At 43.5% G+C, this 21,468-nt stretch overlaps 1 protein-coding gene across 4 annotated transcripts in view; it reads right to left on the bottom strand.

Moving 5' to 3' along the window:
- Positions 1–21,468, bottom strand: part of CEP57 (centrosomal protein 57) — a 466,839-nt gene that overhangs the window by 223,197 nt on the left and 222,174 nt on the right. For all 4 annotated transcript variants that reach the window (XM_085621423.1, XM_085621421.1, XM_085621419.1 and 1 more), the window contains one exon: positions 7,812–7,889. In XM_085621423.1, coding sequence (XP_085477549.1) covers positions 7,812–7,889 — 78 coding nt within the window. The remainder of the gene's footprint in view (positions 1–7,811; positions 7,890–21,468) is intronic.

The raw sequence follows: 21,468 nt of genomic DNA, 5'->3' as shown, positions 1-21,468 counted from the left end.
ATTATAGTTCCGGTTCATAGATAATTAAATATAATGTTTGTATTACTGATCACAGTTTAATTCGGCTTTATGTTCAGTATTATATTTGGTGTTTAATGTCTTAGTTAACAAGGTTGTTTGCTTGTTGTTTATAATATATTTTCGTTTCTTTCCTTCCTGCATTACTGTTCTCTCCTTGGTGCATGGTTGGAGGGTAGTCTTACAGCAGCAATCTGGTCCGCACCTCGCATTCTGGCTTAAGCCAGTGGCAGCGTTGGCTATCATATTCTCAAGAAGCTTTGAACATAGTAACATGCACCTTTATGTCCTCTGTTAAAATGACGATTTACCAAGCTAAGTGCAGTGAAAATCTAAAATCCTAATAAAAACAAGGAGGCGGCTATATCGCCCTGGCCATCAAGGTATTTGGAATCGGCATTTTTGATGGTTTATCTATCAATGACTAGGCAAGTCATACATCACTTGCCTACTCTAGAGATTTATCAAATGATTTTGCTTTTCACTTGATGCCCCTTATCCTCTTGCTCTCTTTCAGGAATCAAACTGCCAATGTCGCTGCCAATATACCTTCGCCTCTCCCACCAGAAGGTCCTAATTTGTTGGTTTTTCACACTTTTTCCTTGATTGTTTTAGTTCGCAAAAGTAAAGAATTTCTGACTCCGCTGCATTTTATTAAATGACATCACTTCCTTCAGGTTAATATGTCTTTATTGCAGCTGAGATTTGAAAGTGTCAAATGTAGAGAAACATGGAAATAGCTACCTCTTAGATTTTGTTTCTGCATAAGGCTTGGAAAATCCCCATTTACAGCATGGCACTAGTCTTCGGTTTCCACTAGTATTTGTATTGAGTTTAGAACTGAAAGGCTGATTTAGACCCTGGAGGTGGCCCGTCCTTTGTCAGGTTGCATTATTGTTTTTCTGTTTGTGACCCGACGGTAACAGAAATAGAAAAGGACATCAGAATGTCCAGTCTAAATAGGGTGGCCAGTTTGAGGTCTTTACCTAGACACCCTATACTTCATCACAGTAAGTTTTTCGACAGTGAAGCAGCAGGGGCACTGCCGTTGCAAAACTGATGGTCAAACGGAGCTGGCCTACCGAGAGTTTGGCGGACAGAGTACTCTATAATGTTTGTGACAGAGTATCTTATCCACCAAACTCTATATCTGGTGCTATTTCTATTAGTTGCTCTACAAAGAACCCCTACATTTCTGGATCAACCTACATTTCGATACCTAGGGGGACTCCTTGTTGAACAGTGTGAACCTAGCCTAAAGGCAGCTGAGCCCCATACAGTATTTACAATCAAGGAGTTGGTGGCAGGGTAGCAGGGTTCTGAAAGCAGAAGTCACTGTTTCTGTGTTGTGATGTAGTGTTATTTGAAAAGATGTTTCATCAGTGCTACCCTAAACTGGAGCAGGGATGGGACAGTCCTGATTCATAATTGAATGTTGTTTCAGGTCCTTAATGCATCGATGGATAATCAGTTGGACTGGTTTTTAGGTCGAGGACTACCGGTCTGCCGAAGGCAGAACCGGAAGTCGGAAGATTTAATGTTTTCTAGAGTGGCTATTTAGCCCGCCTCTCTTTTTGCTTCTCCTCCATTGGCTGGCTTCCTAAACGGAGGCCAGCCATTGGAGGAGAGAGCCGTCCCTCCAAATAGGCTCCGTCTTTTTCAGATTCGGGGGCGTTTTCCTTGCTGTTCTTTCCACTTTTTAGACACGCCCTTTTAGAACAGCAGGAACACGCCCCCGAATCCGAAAAAGTTTCGATTCTTCCATCCGCCATTTTTATGCTGTTCTCTGGCCGTGAGGATCTTCTTGCTGTTGTGCGTATAGGTAAGGCATTTTTCCTGTTTGTTCGTCTCCCTCCCAGCAGTCCGTGACTTCTTGGTGGCACCCCCGCTCCTCTCCAGGCACTCCCGGTGGTGCTCGTGCCCGCCCAAATCCTCAACAGTAGCGGCTGTTCTATTCCTACTCTCTCCCCCCACCCCATCTCATTTAGGTGTCCGATGGAAGCGCAGCTGCCGGTGCCACTCTGAAACAGCTTGTGAGCCGGAGAATAACACTTCCTGCACACCAGTGTATGTCTGTATCAGCATCACTGGGACGCGTGTAGCAGCAGCTTTCCCCCTGGGCAGGACTGCGCTTGCCGTGTGTGCGAGCGATTTGCATTGTTGTGTAACCAGAGCTGATCTGTGGAGACTGCATCACACGCAAAACAGATCTGGTCTGAGGCGGCTTTTAATTAAGCTCCCACTGCTTCCCTCCTCTGTACCCAGCTGTCTTTTCTCCTCAGGCCTGCTCCCAGCCCTCCTTGCTGATTTACTTTGTTGAGGTGGGGGTTGCGGGTGATATCATAGCCCCTCTTGTTGGTGTAAGGGAAGGTTGTGCTATCGGCTCCCTGCTGCTTCATGTCGCCGGAACTCTGTTGGGGGGTCTCTTTTGCGCTGACGCCATCAAGTGTTTGTCTCACTTTAGAAAGTATCGACAGGGTAAAATAAACTTTTACTGAACTAATGATGTTGAAGGGAGCGGGTGGTCCCTGTACTGCTCCGGGCTGCGACGGGTGTATCCAGTGTCACAGCATACGCTGAGTCCGGTTCTTTGGCTCATCAGCAAGTTTTATCACCGCACCAGGTGGGCCAACAGCAGATGCAGATTGCCCCACTTGCAATAAAATACAAGCCTGGTGAACTTGCATAAGGCATGCTTTTATCGCCAATAACTGATAAGGACCCGTTCCTTGTCAGGACAGTGTGATTAAAGGACGCTTTAGTGGAAACTGATATAAATGCAAGCAAGAAACAAAACCATGGATCTGTAATAAAATCTTCTGTTTTACAAATTTCAACAGAGCTCACAGCCATAATAAACTACATCGTTGGAAGTAAAACAATCGGCATTGCTGCAACCCATGGTTAACCTTTCTATTGAATTGCTTGCAAAAAGGCTTGACCGGCGGGGACTCTGCTTCAAGTCCAGCCGCCGGAGGCGTGGTACAGGCCCAGAAACTTCATGGGCACCATGAAACCACCTCGGTACTCGCCGAGAAGGAGGGTTCCTTGCCTTGTACCCTGTCCTGCTCTGAACCACCCTCGTAACCAGTAGGCGCCGAGAAGGAGGGCCGCGCCATCACTGTCCTGCTCCTCATCTCAGTGGTAATGTTTTAAAATAATTTGGGGAGAGGATGTGGTCCGTCGGCTAAACTGTCGACTTTGGTGCTGGAAACCAGGGTTCGAGTCTCGAGGTCGCGTCCACATCCTGTGATTCTGGGCAAATCACTTAATCTCCCTGTGCCTGAATGTGTAAAGTATATACGGTGCTCATGTTCAGCGCTCCAATACCTTCGGGTCGAGTTCGCGCTATATAAATATGCAACAACAAAAAATAAAAATTATGAAGGCCCAAGAGCTATAAATTGCTGTTCATGCTCAGGTGTCACAATAATGCATTCGTCTCAGTCGCCACCTTAAAATTAGCAGTCATGCGGTTATGTATGTTAATTGTTGTATGTGAAGTTTTGTTTTCATGTTCCTCCCATCATTGTAATATGAAATGCATTGTAGCACTGTATAAATAGCAGTGGCTGGAAGTTACAGTTTTTGTCTAAATATCTCCTACGGAGGCTTGCCAGTTGAACGGTGTGATTTGGCGGTGGTGATGTACTTGGACGGGGACTTCACTGTCCTTTTTCACAGAATGTCAGAACTGAACACAGGAGTTAAATTACTGCCATCGTTCGCAAAAAGAGTCCCAACCCCTGTAGAGATCCCTGGTATGAGCCAGGCAGCCGTCGTATTCCTCCCCACGCACCTGCAGCCCTGTGGTGTTCAAGTGCCAGGGTACCACCTCGACCTGCGGCACCTGGCACAGCACTGACTGTTGTGAGATTCTAAAGCACCACTCTCCCCCCCCCCCCACCCCACCTGCTGCTCTAACTAGCCACACTGTAATTACTGCTTCCTTGAGTACGAGCAATGCAGATTCCATCAATTTCTTTGTGCCTCATGCCACAGAAAGAAAATGCACATTCAGAAAGTATTTGTTTTGCTGTTTGTTGAGCCTTCACAAATCAACAAAGTGTGATAAAACTTGTTTCTGGTCTAGTCCGAGCCATTATGGAAGAGAAGCAGCGAGCTCGCATGCCCGCCAGAGTACCACACCTTTAAGATGGAATTGAAATAAATAAAAACAAAACAAACAGCTCCTCCTATTCTCCATCACAAAGCCAGGCTGCATCGGAGCGTTAGGTGCTTCCACATCCCAAAGTTGTTCTCAACAAAACGTCGAACGGAAGATAAACAACAGAGATTCAGTAGTCCATGGCAGATGGCGCATTGTAAATATGTTTGTCCACGGTGATCAGTGATTGTTGTCCTTCTGTTGCCAGTAATCGATTATGTCTCTAAATAGTGCCAATCAGAACTGAAATGTGAAAAATGAAGCTAATTTATTACGGGTTAAGGATTACTGCTAAACACAGAGCAGCAAATGAAAATGGCAATCTGTCATAATGAAAACAGCAGAATCATGGACAGAAGATGTTCATGTGGAGGTACAATGCACTGGTTATTCATCTTTTTAGGAGAAAGCATCAGTAATTTAAGTGGGCCGGGTCCTGCTGTGCTCAGCACCGGCAGTTCTAACTAGCAGGTAGGTCCCTATCGGGCTCTCCGTTTTTGCCCCCATCTTCAGGGTAAAAAATTCAGAGCATATTGTGCTTTGTATTGGCGAACACAAGGGGAAAGAGCATTTCTCACTAAAACTTGGAGATGTTGATTCGCACGCCTCTCTGGATCCTGTCATGAGGTACATTAATTCATGCTAAGTGCTATTAAGGTCTCCTGTGTCCAGCTTTCCACACACTACCTACCTCCTCCATGTCCTTCTGCCCACACAGGGATTGGTCCATAGAAATTGTCCCACGAGCACCCGTAGATAATTTTTTTTTTTTAAATCTTGTATTTTAACAGAAGGCCTAATTCTATATTAAAAACAGAGCTTTGTACTATACCATTTCCCGCTGAAAGGCAATATTTCTCTCCATGTGTTCCCATACCTGGCATGTCACGCAGTTTGGTGCTTACTTTCCCTCCATGTTGAAGAACAATAGATGTTTCAGCACCCAGGCTAATGTGCTGCATAGCCAAATACATATAAGGCAGGTTGGCAATGTGCCGGCCGAATGTTGCATGCTCTGTAGCTCCTCTGCAAATCTTTGCACCAAGCATTGAACTCTTCTTTGGTGAATACTGCATTTAGTATATTCATTTGACAACATGGCGGGTACGGGGCATGCGGCAGCAGTGTATAAACCAGAGCACAGCAAGGTTTTGCTAGTGACTATGGTGACATACTGTCAGTGAGGTGTGCAACATACTAATTTCCACAAATTGCCTTGCGATGGACTTGCATACAATAGCCGTTCTGAAAATATTCTTTGCACAGACACAATATGCCGCACCAACAATGGAAAAATCCAGTTTTCCAAATGAAAATATACATTCAAAAATTGAGTTGTAAGTGACGAGTTTCCGTTTGGCACTAAAAATAGGGTGGATAGCTACTCCATTTTGGAAGGTGTTGCTCTGAGGCAGGTAGAGTTTAAATGGATTGCCCTGGACCTCCGAGGTTTGGTCATTTGGTCAAGCCTAGTATATCCTGGTTCCACCGTTAACGACTTAACCTCTAGCACAAATTTAGCAAAATCCTCAAATCTTTGCATAACATTTACAGACCCTTGGTCTCTTCTTGCGCTTTACTTCAGAATGCTGCAGATTTGATAAAATGGCACACCATCTCTATCTACCTCACTCTATCTCACTACCTCACTCTCTATCTACCTTACTCTCTCTCACTAACTCACTCTCTATTTCAATACCTCACTCTCTCTCTCTATCTCACTACCTCACTCTCTCTCTGCTAATGCAATAGGTATCACATATGCAAAAAAAAAAGCTAATGCCAATAGAAATGGCAATGCCATTTATTTAGGGATACAAAAATGATAAAAAAATAATGAGCAATCCCAATAGCTCTACCTATAATATTGCCAAGACCATTGCATTGTAAATGCTTGTTATTTTTTTGCAATCTTTTGTCTCCATTCTAAAAGGCATAGGCTGCAGACATGCTTCTATTGTCTGCTTCTTAAGTACATATGTCAGTGCGGACACAGCTATCTTTATAATTATATCAGGGCCGATTTCTCAGAGCCAAAATGTTGTTAGCACTAGAGGTGGCTAAAAACGTTGAACTGACTCCCAATCTCAGTAATGCACATTTTCTGAAAGGTTGGAAGCCAACACAATCACGTTTTAAAATAATATATGGTTGTAATGTTTTATACAAAAAAATTAAGCTGCATGGAACATCATGTCTATATTAACAGTTGATCATAAAAATAAATGCAAATGCGCAGTACCTGCTTTTTGAGTGGTGAAAATTGTGCATCGCATTGTCTAGCCATATGGGTCACTGGCCCAATCCGCATCACAGACCTTTCACTCTTTGTGTATGTCCTACACATTGGTGAGTGCCACAATTCCCCTGAGCACATTCGCCTACACTTCCCCGGAGTGTGTCTTGCAGACAAGCGAACCGGGACCTCTAGGCGTGGATAGCAGATATGCAGCAAGATTGCTGCACGGATGTGCGGACAAGGGGGTTTGACTGCACTAGAGGCTACTGGCTGGCTGATTCTCATTCGTACGATGTTGCTTTACTGATTTCCGGTAAGTAAGTATTTGCTTATTCGAATCTGTAATGGTTTACCAAGGCAACATTGCAAGCAAGAAAAAATTAAAACATGCTTTGTGTACAGAAACAACGGAAAAGAAGGACACTCAACTATTCAATCAAGAAGAAAACGATCTTTGCACATTCCAGCTCACCCAGGTTGATGGGAAAAAGGAACTGATGCATGAGGCAGACACTACTATACACAAGGATAAGGTAAGTGCCTTTGTAATGGACGGACATGCGCTTTCGGCAGTAATGCAATGTGTCTTTAACTCTTTTTCCTAGTACTGCAACCACAAGTCACAATCCAAACATGTTGGAAATGGAGGTGCTCCTGAAGCCCTTTATCTCTGAAGATATTTAGGGGGTACAAGAGGATTCAGTGAGCTGTATTTTTTATGAGATACAACATGCATATTTGCTACTGAAGTACTGCCATCATTCCTAAGGTGTTACTGCCAACATGGCTGCCTGTAGATCATACCTGCAAATGTGTTGCCTTGTGGCCATTTAATTTGTAATGGCAATATTAGACTGATACTATCTAGCTGAAGTGTTGCAAGTGGATGGGGTTTCTGTGTTGCCCTAATTTTGACATGTCATAAGTTTCAGACAAACCACTTAATTACGGTTTACTTATGCCACAAGTCTCTGCCCTGTAATATAATGAATTATATATCAAAATGTTGTTTTCAAACTTCAGCAACTCTTCACCTTCCTCTAAATGTTTCTATATATTTACAGCAAATCGTCCACCGTGGTAATCTTTTTATACCATACTTTGCTACTTCAATGCACTGTAACCAGCAGCTATTAGTGTAATCCAATCCAATGATACTCAAGTTACTGACTTTAAGACTAATGGTGAAACACCGACTCAACCTTGCTAGGATTCAAACTCATGGCCTGCGGATAATCACAGATTCCAGCAGTGAGGTTTCAGCACATTGAGCCGCCCTGAAAACCATAATGACAAATGAGCTTTCAGAGACAAAACAGTTGCAAACACAAATGAACAATTATCATTTCTAAGCATGACTACAACTAACAGTAACCCACCGATTACCTGGGCTGCTTTCTGCTGCATCAACTTCCTAAACCTTTGTTCTTCACGAAGCTTCTGTTCCATTTCTTGGATTTTTTTCTAGAATGTAAAGATTATTAATATTAACAAGTGATCTCATTGTAGAAATTCATTCACATATGCAAGAGCTCACCTACTTTCACATTTCACTGACTAAAGGTAACTGAGTTTATCAGTCAAGAGCTTCACAAGTAATCAAACATCTGTGTTGCCCTCTTTGCCTCAAAGTGAACAGCTTCAGCAGTAAAGCAATGAGCAGCCAATGAACAAGTGATTGTACTCAATACCACATGCTGCTGACTAAATGTGTTATTCACAACAGCTGTAAGGTGAAACATACCCCGATATACCCAACCATTAAACTCTTACTGTAAAAATATGACCAAAGTTTGCAGCATGGCTTGCAGTGGTGAGGCTTTGCTGATTCTAGAGCACTGACAGTAGAAATGTGCCTTTTCTGCAGCAGCAATACACCCAAGATATACATTTGAAGCATACGAAGAACTGGAGACAAACATAATAAACATAATGCATTTAAATGTACTGAATGAATGAAGGGATGTATACAGTGTACGGCTACTCAAGAGTGTACCGGTGCGTACAGAGGAGGTGATCAACTTGAAGGCTAAAGAGATACGTTTTCATTTGTTTTTGGAAAACCTTCTTGTACATATTTCTGATAGGCACGGGAAGGTGATTACAGCTAGAGGACACACACACTGAAAAAGACGCACCCCCCTGCCTAGTTCTCTTAAAACGGTGGACTGCAATCAGTAGAGCTTTTCCTGAGTGGAGCGTCATGCTAGGAGAGTACAGATGGATTCTCTTTAGGTATTAAGGGCCTGCAGGGCATGGTGAGCAAGTAGTAGGGCTTGGAAGGTGATTATTTTGCTAACTGGTAATCAGTGTGGCTGTTTTAGATATGAGGATGTGGAGGTGAGTTTTAAAAGATTGGATAAGAGGAGTACAGCTGTGTCCTGCACTATTTGCAGACGTTGAATCAAGAAAGCAGGAAGGCCTAGGTACAATGTATTTGTGTAGTCCTATCTACAAAAGATTGATGCTTGTATAACATTTTTCTGGGCTTCCCAGGGTAAGAGGCAGACATTTCCTCAAGGCCTTCATTATCCAAAAACACACTTTTACTAAAGCAGAGATTTGGCCCTTGAAAGAAAGCCGGTCATCAATTTCAACCCTAAGATTACTGCAGATCCCGTGGGCGGCGGCGGAAGGGTGTCCCCAGGCCAACAGCCTATTAAGACACTGAGGAATGAAAATATTCTGTAGTAAAATAAGGAATACACTGGATCTGCAAGAGGTTACAGCTTTGTACTTACAGCAAACTGGGTTGCGAAGAGGAGACCTCCTCTTGGCTTATCAAAGCCATTAAAGAAGCACAATCCCACAAGACAAAGTGTCTCATCTCAGCATTACATCTAACAGAGTTTAAATCCTACTGAATGTTTAACAGGATTTGGTGAGGTAATAATTGCAGCAGCATAGTGATTGATCAGTATTTGCCTAGCTCCAAATCTCTGATTATAAAAAACAAAATCTTGTGAAACAATCTGGTATTGAAGTACTGAGACATATCCAGCACTACCGACTCCTCAGGTAACAGCACACAGATGAGGATTAGACCAAAAGGATAAAACAGCCCCACAAAGATCCCTAGAAAATGAGGAACACTGCTTGTAACACGCCTTCTAGAAAAACAGGAGGAGTAAAGCATGAAGGTTATGCCTCTGCTGTCATGTCTCAAGAAGAAGAAATTGAGGTTCCTTCTAAATTCTACCTAAAGGTAGTGCAAGGTTATACAGCCTTCTACATATCCCTCTTGATTTAGGATTGCCACAGATGCCACTGGTGCTGTGCCAATATAATGTGATCTTCAGAACCTTGTGGGGAGACTCGGAGGGCAGATTCTTCAAGTAGGCAACCAAATGGCTGCCTGCAAACTCGAGGTATTAAACAGACTCCAAAGACATTGGAGACCAGGGTTGAGGGCAGGAAGGGAGGTCATCCAGTAATAAGATTAGGGGTACTGGACTTCGAAGCAGTTAAAGCAGATGCAAAGGAATTCCTGACAAAAGGATCTTGAAGTATGTTAGTAAGAAAATATTTTCCTGATCCTTTCAATAAAAACGGCCAGTGGGGCCTTTCTTGCATCATTTCCTGGCTTCCAGTCAAACCCCTTTATAAAAACAAAATACAAATACTGACTCCCCCTTATACCCTATTTCCTGTGCATCTCTATCGTATACTGAATTATTTTGTTATAACTCCTCTGTTAGTGTTCTACATGAGCCCTCTCCTCTCCAACACTCTCCCAAGCTCAGTCAATTCACAGAATCCAGTCTAAGAGTGAATTGACTGCCATTCTAGACATTAGTTGAGAGATGCATCATACAGTTAGACCTAGAGGCTGCTTAAACAACTATTTTTTAGTATGCAAGTATGGCACAATAAAACTACACCAGTCTATTTTTCACACTATTATGCATCAACTGGAGGATGTACTTAGGGTTGGTACGGACTATTCTAGTACAAAGCTTGACTGCAGAGAAACTTCAGATGGCGGAACAATTCAGGGTGTATCTGGTTTTCTTCTGAACCTGGACCTTTCCTTCTGTAGAAAGTGCTATTGCATTACCACGTCTGACCTATAGTATATCTGTACTTGCACACAGCCTCTTCTTACTGTTCTGGTTGTCCCAAGCATTATGTGCTCAAAGCGTAAAGATCATGACTAGCGATTGGAAGAGAAATCCTCTTAACCAGATGTATCAGTGTATTGTTTAAAAAACTAGGGATGCCAACATACCTTTGCATGTTTGGACTGTTCTTAGTAGAATCATAACGAATAGTTGCAAAAAGAAAATTAATCTGCTACCAACAAAGCTACAATACAGTGTGAATCATGGAAGTAAAAGCGTACAGTAAACTTCTTTCGTCTAGCCCAATTGTGCTGAATAAATTCTAAATCAAAGGACTACTTTTAAAAAGATGAAAAGGTTGAAACAGCACAATTCCAATATCCTAAAGAGTCTGCAACCTATTGAGGTTGGAGCACTCTACAGGAGGAAACAAGATGATTAAGTATTTATAAACTGTAATTCCATGAATGATGCTTCTAAAGAGGTGTGGAAATCAACTCTTTACAATACATCTAAGCCACTACTGTGCGAGTGAAGAATGTGGTGGATGCTGCACAGGTAAAGAGTACCAAAGTTTAGGACTGACGCTGCTAGTTTTTCGACTCAGAGTGCATTAAACCCTGCTAACCAGATCTCATTGTCAGTGCCCTGACCCCAAACTGCATATGTTGGATTGACATACCCAATTGGCATAAGCTAGCTTACTTTTAAGTCCGAAGTATATGGTACCCAGGGCCTGTACGCTGGAGGGTCCCCCAGGGACTGCAATACTGGTTGGGCCACCCTGAGTGTGACAATGAAAAACATGGTCCCAGTCTGTCAATGGGGACTGGGACTGGAGGGGCAGTTTTAAACTGCTAACTCGACTTTGACATTTATAGTAATAGCAAAGTGAAGTCCTCCCTTTTTAATATATGTAAGTCACCCCTAAAGTAAGGCTATCGAGCCCTAAGACAGAGTGCTGTGTTTTAAGTAGTGGAACATTTATTCTTACATATTCCACCAGTAAAAACCTGCAAGTGTTGTTTTTACTGTGGAAAAGGCTAGCATCCCCCATTGGCGAGTGCAGAGTTGCAGGCTGCCACAGCAGCCCTGCTAACTTCTGACTGAGGCTACTAAAGATGATACAGTAAGGTGTCAAACAACTTGTTACATTAAGCCAGACTTAATACCTAAGTTGGAATTAATGTAACTTAACCCTAAATCCCTCTGTCCGTCCACAGTTGCACATAGGGTTGGTACTCAAGGCAGCTAACTGCCCTCCAGGGGACACATGAAAACATGTCGCTCAGGAAGTGACACCATAGAAGCATGTGTGGAGGAGAGGTGTTACTTTTCCCTGGCAGGTTGCCTTGCCCAAAAGAAGCCGCCTTTGAAGAGCAAATGGTGCGACCTGGATGAGGGACTACCCCATTGTTTAGGTAGACAGGCTGGCACTCGGGAAGGAGAGGGGAAACCAGTTGCCAAACCATTTTTTCAGGGGGCAAGGGAGCTCAACACGCAGATGTTCTGTCATCTTGAGATTGGGCAGAATGGAGAATTCTTGGTTAGCCAGATGCCACATTTCGCAGGAAGTGGTCATCAGAAAGGAGTGAACCATGTAGCCCATTAGCTAATGACCATGGCCCACCCCGAGAGCATTTTCTGGGCATAAAACTGTTCGCCCTGGCATGTCACTGACCATGTCCTATGTAATATGTGAGGTCAATAGCAGTGCATTACGGGGGTGTAAGTTACAGTTCGTTCAGGTAACTAGAACTTCTGAATTTCACTGGTTTTGTACAAGAGAAATGTGAGCCAAACTATAACATCCCTGTAACCTTTGTTTTTTTTTTAGTGATTTTGTAAAATCCATTTCCAAACTATAACATCCCTGTAATCTTTAGTTTATTCAGTGAATTCAGAAGTTTTTTTACTTTTAATTTCTGTTACCTTTAACAGTGTGCACTAGAAGCCATCACCTATGTTTGAAGGGCTATATCTGTACATGGTTGAGTAGGTTTTATCAGAACTTGCCTACATATCTGAGACAGTGTAGGAGTACACCTCTATCAGTGCCATGAGATGCTTAAGTAAATGTGCTGGTATGTAACTGCCTGCTATATTAATATGGTGGTCTAAATGTGTATGTAGGTGGCTGCACAAATACTTCAGTGCCTGTGTTAGAAAATAGTGAGCTATGTAGGAGTCACTGCAACTACCTTTGAGTCTGCTGCATGCATAAATAGTTTCTGGTGAGTGACTGAATGTATGAGTTCTTCTGTAGTGGTCTCTGTAACCGAAAGAGAGGTTTTATGCTTTTGTAAACATCCTTGTCAATTGTTTTAGGGATGGCATACTATGTAGTACTTGGCATAGAGGCCTGAACGTCACTTGAGGAACACAACCAGGTGCCATCAGGCAATGTGAATACATTCTTCAGCTGTGCAGGCCAATCAACACTGCAGGAATGACTACGGGATCCACTCAGGCATGTTTTGGAAGTGTTTCAATACGACACTGAGTTTCAGTGCCTTCATTAGTTTCGACCAGTTACAGTCTTCTCAAGTATCTGGTGGACGGACCATAGCACAAGGGTCAGCTGGTTATGTCCACACTGGCAGTCAGCTTCTCCTGAAGGGCTGGCTTGCTCCGTCCCTTGTCAATCATTCAGGACTCTCCAAACATTTCAGGATAACTAAGGCAGTTCTTTCTCCCGATCAGACTCCAGTTGGTGTCCTATCACCTCTGGGAAGCTGGCTGTCAGACACACAACAGCTCTATGAAGAACCCTATCCGTAGTCAGAGAAAACTTGGAACTGTAACAAGAAGTGGGTCTGCAGCTCCAATTGTTATGCAGGTACTGCAGACTGGGGATATGTATTCCCAGAACGTATTTTAAGAACAGATTTGTGTCTGTTCTTCTTTATCGTGCCTTCAGAAGGTCTTCCAGACTTAGCCTTTATCTTTAAAGATGCAATTCAGAGCTTTACTCATGGGAAAAGAGTAAACATTTTATGAGGTCTACAAAACGTTAACAGAGGCCAACTTTTGGCCACTGCAGCTGCCCAACAGAAGGCAGAAATAAAGAGTTAGGTGAGCACCCATCCCTTAACCAGGGAAAGTATATTCAGAAATGTGGGGTGGACAAGAGGTACAAAATAGAATTCCTCAGGAAGGCTGAACAGCGCAGGCTCTTGAAGTCAGTTATAAAGTGGGCAAATTGTTGGCCTGGTTGGCCCAGACTAATGGATAAGGGAGGTTAAGGATGAATACTGGGTCCAAACAGTCACGGGCATGCAATGTTTCATGATATATGTTGAGAGTCTCTATAGGTCCAGGGCAGCCACCCCCAGGGAAGATCTGGAGAGGTTTGCAGAGCACATCCCCAAGCTGCGGCTGTCCTGAAAGAAGGGCATGCACCTAGACAAGAGACTGGAGTCTGGAGAGATAGCAGAGACAATTTGACCAATGCAAGGTGACAGAATGCTGGGCCTTAACGGCCTTCTCACTGAATTTTTTTAATGTCTGGCAGAATGAGTGGGAACTCCACTTCTACGTATGCTTTGCGAGGCAAAGCAAAAGGGCCTGCATTACCATGATCCAAGAACTGCTAGTATTGTTCTGATCTAGAAACAAGGCAAGCCCCTAGAGACCTTCTTCCCACCGGCTGACACCTCTACTCAATATCTAGTAGAAAATACTGCCCAAAGTCCAGACCTATCACCTCTACCAGGTGATAGACCAACTAATACACCATGCTGGTTCTGCGTTAATGCCACTCAGATCTACCAGTCACAATCTCAGCTGCCTTCAGTGTCATTGCGCAGGAGGGAGCCCTCCGAGAGTCAGCTGTACTAATGACTCAGGATGCCGAAAAGGCATTCGACTCCCTAGAATGGCCCTTTTTAATGGCAGTGCTCTGTAAAATGTGATTTGGACCTTAATTTAGAGACTGGGTCTTGCTTCTTTACACTGCCCGATCGCCAGGGTGGGGGTGAACAATGTTCTCTCTGGCACATTTCCCCTGCGAATGGGAACAAGGCAGGGTTGACCTCTGTCCCCTCTGTTGTTCGCATTGGGGATGTAACCCCTGGCAGGATGAGTACAGTGTGATGCTCAGATCCACAGGCTTCACTGGGTACCTGACTGGGAAGATATATTGTATACCGACAATGTGTTGCTATATGTGTCTGACCTAGGCCAATCTATTACCTGCATTTTGAAAGGTAAAGAACTTAGGAGGGTACTTTGGGGTGTATATATAAACTGGCACAAGTTGGTAGTTTTCCCTCTCACACAATGGGAACTCACTTAGGAATAGGTCCATATGTTTCAGTGGACTAATGAGGGCTTCCGATAGAAATACATGTTAAAGAGGCCTCTGAATCATTTCATTTGTATCAACCTGGGTCAGATACTAGATGCCAATAAAGACTATGCTGAACACTAGTGGAAACTCCCACTATCACTCACTGGGAGAGCAGCCCTGTGCAAAATGATTTTTTTTTAGTTTTAATACACGTTACAGAGTACAACTGGCAAAGTACCAAACAGCCTTTTCCGGAGGGTTGATGAGGGGTTGATGAGGTCACTCGCCAGCTGCTTTGGGATGGAGACTCCCCCATAATTTCCCTACCTATGCTAACGAAGGTTCCATATGAAGAGGTTATAGGTCTACCGGACCTCAAGCTGTACTACTGAGTATCCTACCTGTACACAATTAACGAGTAGGCATTTGCAGACCAACAAGAAACCTTCCTAATGGCAGACGGACGAACGATGAGGAACAGGAAGTACCTTACGGACTTACATGGAAGGGAACGATTGGATGGTTGGCCGCCTCTGACGCCCACAGTCGTCAGAATTTGGAGGAGGAGCTGTATACCGCTGGTCTCTAGAGATGCCCCTTTGGGACTCGCCATACAGAGAAACGTGACAAAGTTGCAGGGTTTCAGAAACGCCATCTGCTAGATAGCTTTGGGATGAGTAACAATATGTGATGGCCAATCTTGTTACGGACACACGTGATGGATGTATTCCCAAGAAGTGATTTATATTGAATGCATATTTGAAGGAGTAAATTAAAGATTGAATAATACATTCTGGAAGTTTTGACATTGAATACAGTTGGTTATTACAAATTATAAATAATGTGAATATCGTCCTCCATTTGGAATTCGGCATAAGCTTCAGATCAGAGGGTGCTACCTTCTTGCACGCCATTAACAGGCAGTAACACATAGCGACAGCATACTTTCTTTCACTACAGACTTGGGAGTGCGTGAGTCAAGCTCTACTATTGGAAACATAGCACAAATAAACTTTGCAAAAATACCATCTTCTATTCCGCAACACTGTCTTGATGGTGGCAAAGCAGGATGTGATCAGGTTGTGGGGCTCCCGCCGTGGTAGAAGGGTGGATCCAGAACCTGGATTGTTGTATAAAGGCCAAACAATCATTTTACAAACCCAGAGGGTGCCAAAAGGAATTTAACAAGATGGATCCCAATGGACCACAGAGTATTTACCAGAGACCTGCTAGGAATAGGAAGCCACTACTAGGGCAAAAGGAGAGATGACAAACCTGTGCGAGAGACAACAGAGGGTTACCGAGGGTCCTCATATAGATAGGCAATATGAATAGGGCTAGATGCACACGTTCTTATTGTAAAATAGGCAATGAACTTGCCCTGTCACTCTCTCACGGTTTGTAAAACTTTTAATTGAAAGTATGCCAATTTGTTACATTGGTCTTGTTTACACTTTGCTTGTATATTGATGAAAAACCTACAATCAAAAGATTTTTTTTTTTTTTAAATGCTCTGGAAAACAGAGTTGTCTCCAGGATGGGGCACCCACAACAGAGGCACAAAGTAGCGTAATCAATCTGTCTGGTGTGGCTATAATAGTTATTAGAAACAGACACAAAAGGACACCCCTTTTGAAAAAGACCCATCGCACTCCGACAACAGGAACTGCAGTCTTACCCTTACCTCCTACATCCTAACACCCACCAAATGTCAGTATCCCGATAAATCAGCAGCCCTTCTGTATTTAAGAATCGAATCCAATTTCTAATGGGGTGGGGGGGCTCTTTTCTCCACTTCAGTGTCTAAGTTCCCTCCCACCCTCCTTCTAGTTAACCCAGAAATATACATCCACTGTCTGGTAAAGTGGCCTCTTCCTTATATTGTGCACAGGAACAGGCCAGGGCTTCAAAGTTGGAACCTGGAGGCCTGTGTCACTCTGATCCTCTTGTACACTCAGTGTGTAGTATGATTACCACACGCATACATCCATGCTCTCAGGATCTCGGTGCTAGGATTCCGGATTGCACCTTTGCAGTAGACATTTACACATGTGGACCAGTAGGTTCTCACTCGTAATGCAGGTAAAAAGACTAGTAATGGAAAGATCACTATAAAACACGGTATGCAAAATGCAGAAACCTTAATTTGGCAGCACTCAGGACAGAAATGGCACTCACAAATAGCCTTCAGCTGTGGTTTCAAGTGAAACACGGTAGCCCTCCCAGTGCATTCTGGTCAGTGTGGTTAATCTCTTGCAGAGTTGCAGTTTATCCAGTGAAGCATGGCTTGACAAATATTCATTATTGCCAATATTTCAATTTCTTAGATTAAAACATGGTATGCTGTCACCACTGTACTACATGAATGAAGACATGACATGGCAGTCCTCTGTCACTATCAAAGACTCACTTGGTGTGCCCCTCTAGGTCCAGGACAAGTCCTGGACCAGACTCTCCTCACAGGTAGGCCTAGGCTTTCATGCACACTCTTGATTATCATGAGGGAGTGGTCAAACATACCAAAACACCGGCAACAGATACTCACAGCTGGGTACGGAGTGCAGAGACATGACTGTGTACCGAGCAGGGGAGGATTATGTTACTTACCCTGTAAGCATCTATTCTTGGCATGTAGCATTGTAGATTCATATGCTTTGCATAAGTCCGCCATCTAGTGTTGGAGTCGGATGATTACAAGTTGTTTTTGTTCCAAGAAGTTTTGTTCGAGTCATGAGGCTGTGACTCATCCTCTAGGTAATACTGCACATGGTCATCGACGCCATCTTCAGATTGTTTTGCAGTCGGTAAGAATGGTGTATATGTAAGCAATGAAATGGTCATGCGTTCGATAGGAATAAAATGTATGAACTGCAACCTACACAAGATTTATTGGGGAGGAGGGTTGGCGCATGTGAATCTACAGCACTACATGCCAAGAGCAGATGCTTACATGGTAAGTAACATAATTTGTTTGAGGCAGGTGTGCTGTATATACACATGCTTTGCCTAGACTGTATAGCAGTTCCTCTAACGAGGTAGTGGATAAATTGTGCGGGTTGCAATTGTTTTAAAGGAATATGCTACTTACCAGTATGCATCTGTTCTTGGCATGTAGAGCTGCAGAGCCACACACTTAGGATAAGATCGCCATCTGGTGTTGGGCTCGGATGATTGCAGGTTGTTGTGGTCTTCGGAAGAAGCCTTTTGGTCACGAGATAGGTGACTCCTCCTCTGGACAACAGTGCGCATGGGCATCCACTCCATCCTCAGATTGTTTTTCGCCATGATGGGAAATGATGGAGTGTATAAGAATAAAGAGAAAGGATGTCCATGTGTAATGTCTAATTAAGACAATGCTGGACCAGATACAGGTCCTGGGGAGGTGGGTGGGCGTGTGTGGCTCTGCAGCTCTACATGCCAAGAACAGATGCATACTGGTAAGTAGCATATTCCGTTCGAGGCATATGAGCTGCAGATCACACACTTAGGATAGACTATATAGCAGTGTCTCCCCTAGCGGTGGTCACCTGTATCTGTTGCAGCAGTTTGGAATAGAGTTTTTAGGACAGCTTGGCCTACTGAAGCTTGTTGTTTGGATTGCACATCAACACAGTAATGTTTAGTGAAGGTGTGTGTGGTAGACCATGTGGCTGCTTTGCAAATATCTTCTAAGGGAATGTTCCCTAAGAATGCCATGGAAGCCCCTATTTTACGTGTGGAGTGTGCTCTAGGGGGAACTGTAAGAGTGTGTTTAGCTTTTTGGTAACATATTTGGATACATTTAACTATCCACCTGGCTATACCTGATTTTGAAATGGGGTTGACTTTATGTGGTGGAGAGAAAGCAACAAACAGTTGTTTGGTTTTGCGAAAAGGTTTGGTTCTGTCGATGTAATAAAGCAAGGCTCTTCGAACATCTACGGTATGAAGGGCTCTCTCAGCTACTGAGTCTGGATTAGGGAAGAAGACTGGCAGCTCGACTGATTGGTTAAGATGGAAAGGGGAAATGACTTTTGGTAGGAACTTTGGGTTTGTCCTAAGAACCACTTTGTTACAATGTAGTTGTAGGAATGGTTCTTGAATAGTTAAGGCCTGTATCTCACTTACCCTCCGCAGGGATGTGATTGCGATAAGGAAAGCCACTTTCCATGTAAGGAATTGCAGTTCGCATTTATGGATAGGTTTAAATGGAGGGCCCATGAGCCTTGTTAGAACAATATTTAGATTTCACACTGGAGAAGGTGGTAATCTGGGAGGAATAATTCTTTTGAGACCTTCCATGAAGGCTTTGATGGCTGGTACCTTAAATAGTGACAAGTGTTGTTCGTGGATTTAAAATCCGCATTCGATCTTGTCCCAAGATCCAAACTTTGGGATGTTTCATTAAGATTAGGGATGCCCAAGGAATTAGTTGATTTTGTGCTCAAGCTCCACAGCTTTAATTATGCTCAGGTTCGCTGGGGGAACCCGGGAGAGGTCACCGAATGATTCAAGGTAGAGAAAGGAGTCCGTCAGGGGTGTGTCCTGGCCCCAACACTGTTTTCATTGTTCATAAATGGGGTTGTACAGTACTTTGAAAATTACCCCACGGATGCTCCAAAGCTGGCTGGCCAAAGGGTGCCCTTGCTCATGTTCGCTGATGATACCCTGAATCTATCTAAAACACGGCAGGGTTTGCAGCGGGCTTTATCCCGCTTTGAGGCCTTTTGCAGCGAACATGAGCTTGAGGTTAATGTAGAGAAAACTAAATTTATGGTGCTCCATGGGGCAGGAGACGTTTCGGCAAAAGTCTTCATGGGTGGGAGGCCCCTGGAGCAGACCAAAGTTTTTACTTATTTGGGCATTACCCTCGGTGAAAAATTAAGCTGGACCCCACAGGCAAAGCTTCTAGCCCTGAAACATTCACAGCTAGCTGGAGCCCTTTTAAGGGGAGCATAACTAACTAAGCCAGTGGCTCCAGCAATAAAGCTGTATTCCCTGAAAATAGTCCCTGCTATTTTATATGGTGCTGAGATCTGGGGTTGTTGTAACTTGTCCGATTTAGCTTTGGCCCAAATAAATTTTTAAGATCAATTGTGGGCCTTCCAAAATCGACTCCTCGAATCCCCCTATTGTTTGACCTTGGTTGTAACCCTATTGAGGACATTGCACAGCTTAGAATGGTCCTCTTCTGGAGAAGGTTGTGGTCTACCCCAGAATTACATCACTTCGCAAAGGCCTTACTTGAAGTAAGGGGGTTGGACCACTCACAAGATTCTATGGCTAAAAACTGTCAAAAACCTCCTTATTGATATGGGAATGAGGGATTTCTGGGTATCCCGGAAATGGTCGTCCCTCCAACCAAGACTGATTTAAGAGCCGCATACTGGAGCTTAGTAAAATCCAGGAGATATTCTACTCTGGTAGGATCCCCACTGACTAGAGTTTTTGGGGATTTCAAGGACGAACCATCCCTTGAAATGTACTGGCATCTGATTACCAAACCTAGAGATCGTAGGCTGCACCACCAGTTTAGGGTAGAAACGCTCCCACTCAGTAAATATACCAGTAAATGGAAAACTGGTATGGGAGACAGGTGTCCTTTCTGCCCTGACTGTATTGAAAATGTAAGCCACCGTCTCTATGTTTGCCCAGCCTATCATTTAGCTAGGAGCACGTGGCTCAAATCCTTGAGTAGATCTCTTTGCACAACCTCCGCTATGACTGCTAAAAGGCTTCTGAAAATTGGAGACAATGGAACTATTATCATAGGGGTAGCCAAATTCCTAAGCTGGTCTTGGGCTATTCGCGAAAGATATGGTGGACTACAGTAAACTTTGCAAATTTTATCTTTTTAGATGGGATTTTATGGATATTTTAATTCAAATGAATTGTATGTTGTGTATAAATTATATACCCTGTGTTATCCAATTTATGGTCGCAGTATTTTATATTGTTTTATTGTATATATATGTCTTTTAAGATGAATAATCGTAATAAAGACTTTTTTGACTGACTGACAAGTGTTGTCGATTTTGTAAGTAGGCTGCTAACGCTGCTAGGTGTAGGTGTAGATGTATGGAGGAATACGCTAAATTGCATCTTTGCAAGTGTAGTAAATAGCAAATAATGTTTTGGATGGAAGCATCCAGTGGACGTATATTATTGTTAGTGCAGTAAATGGCAAATCTTTTCCATTTTGCAGCATAACATGCCCTAGTAGTAGGTCTTCTAGCTTCTTTTATGATATTCATACAGTCTGGTGGGAGATTGAGGTAACCGAACTCTAAGACTTCAGGAGCCAGATCGCCAAGTTCAGTTGCTGTGGATCTGGGTGTCTGATTTCTCCATGGTTCTGGGTTAATAAGGCCGGGGAAAGGCGCAGTTTTTGATGTGGAACTAGCGAGAGTTCCAGAAGTGTTGTGAACCAGGGTTGACGTGCCCAAGTGGGAGCTACTAGAATCAGTTTTAGAGACTGTTGTTTGAGCTTGCGTACCACAAATGGAATGAGTGGGATAGGCGGAAAAGCGTACGCAAATCTGCCTGACCAGTTCATCCATATTGCATTGCCCTTCGACTGTGGGTGTGGAAACCTGGCGGCGAAGGTTGGGCATTTTGCGTTTGTGTGTGGCGAACAGGTCTATGTCTGGTTGGCCCCATTTTTGGAAGAATGGGAGTAGGACTTTGGGGTGTAATTCCCATTTGTGGATTT

This window comes from Triturus cristatus, chromosome 8 (assembly GCF_964204655.1).
Source record: "Triturus cristatus chromosome 8, aTriCri1.1, whole genome shotgun sequence".
Lineage (NCBI taxonomy): Eukaryota > Metazoa > Chordata > Amphibia > Caudata > Salamandridae > Triturus > Triturus cristatus.
Note: the sequence above shows the minus strand (reverse complement) of the source record. Positions and strands in the feature narration are given on the sequence as shown.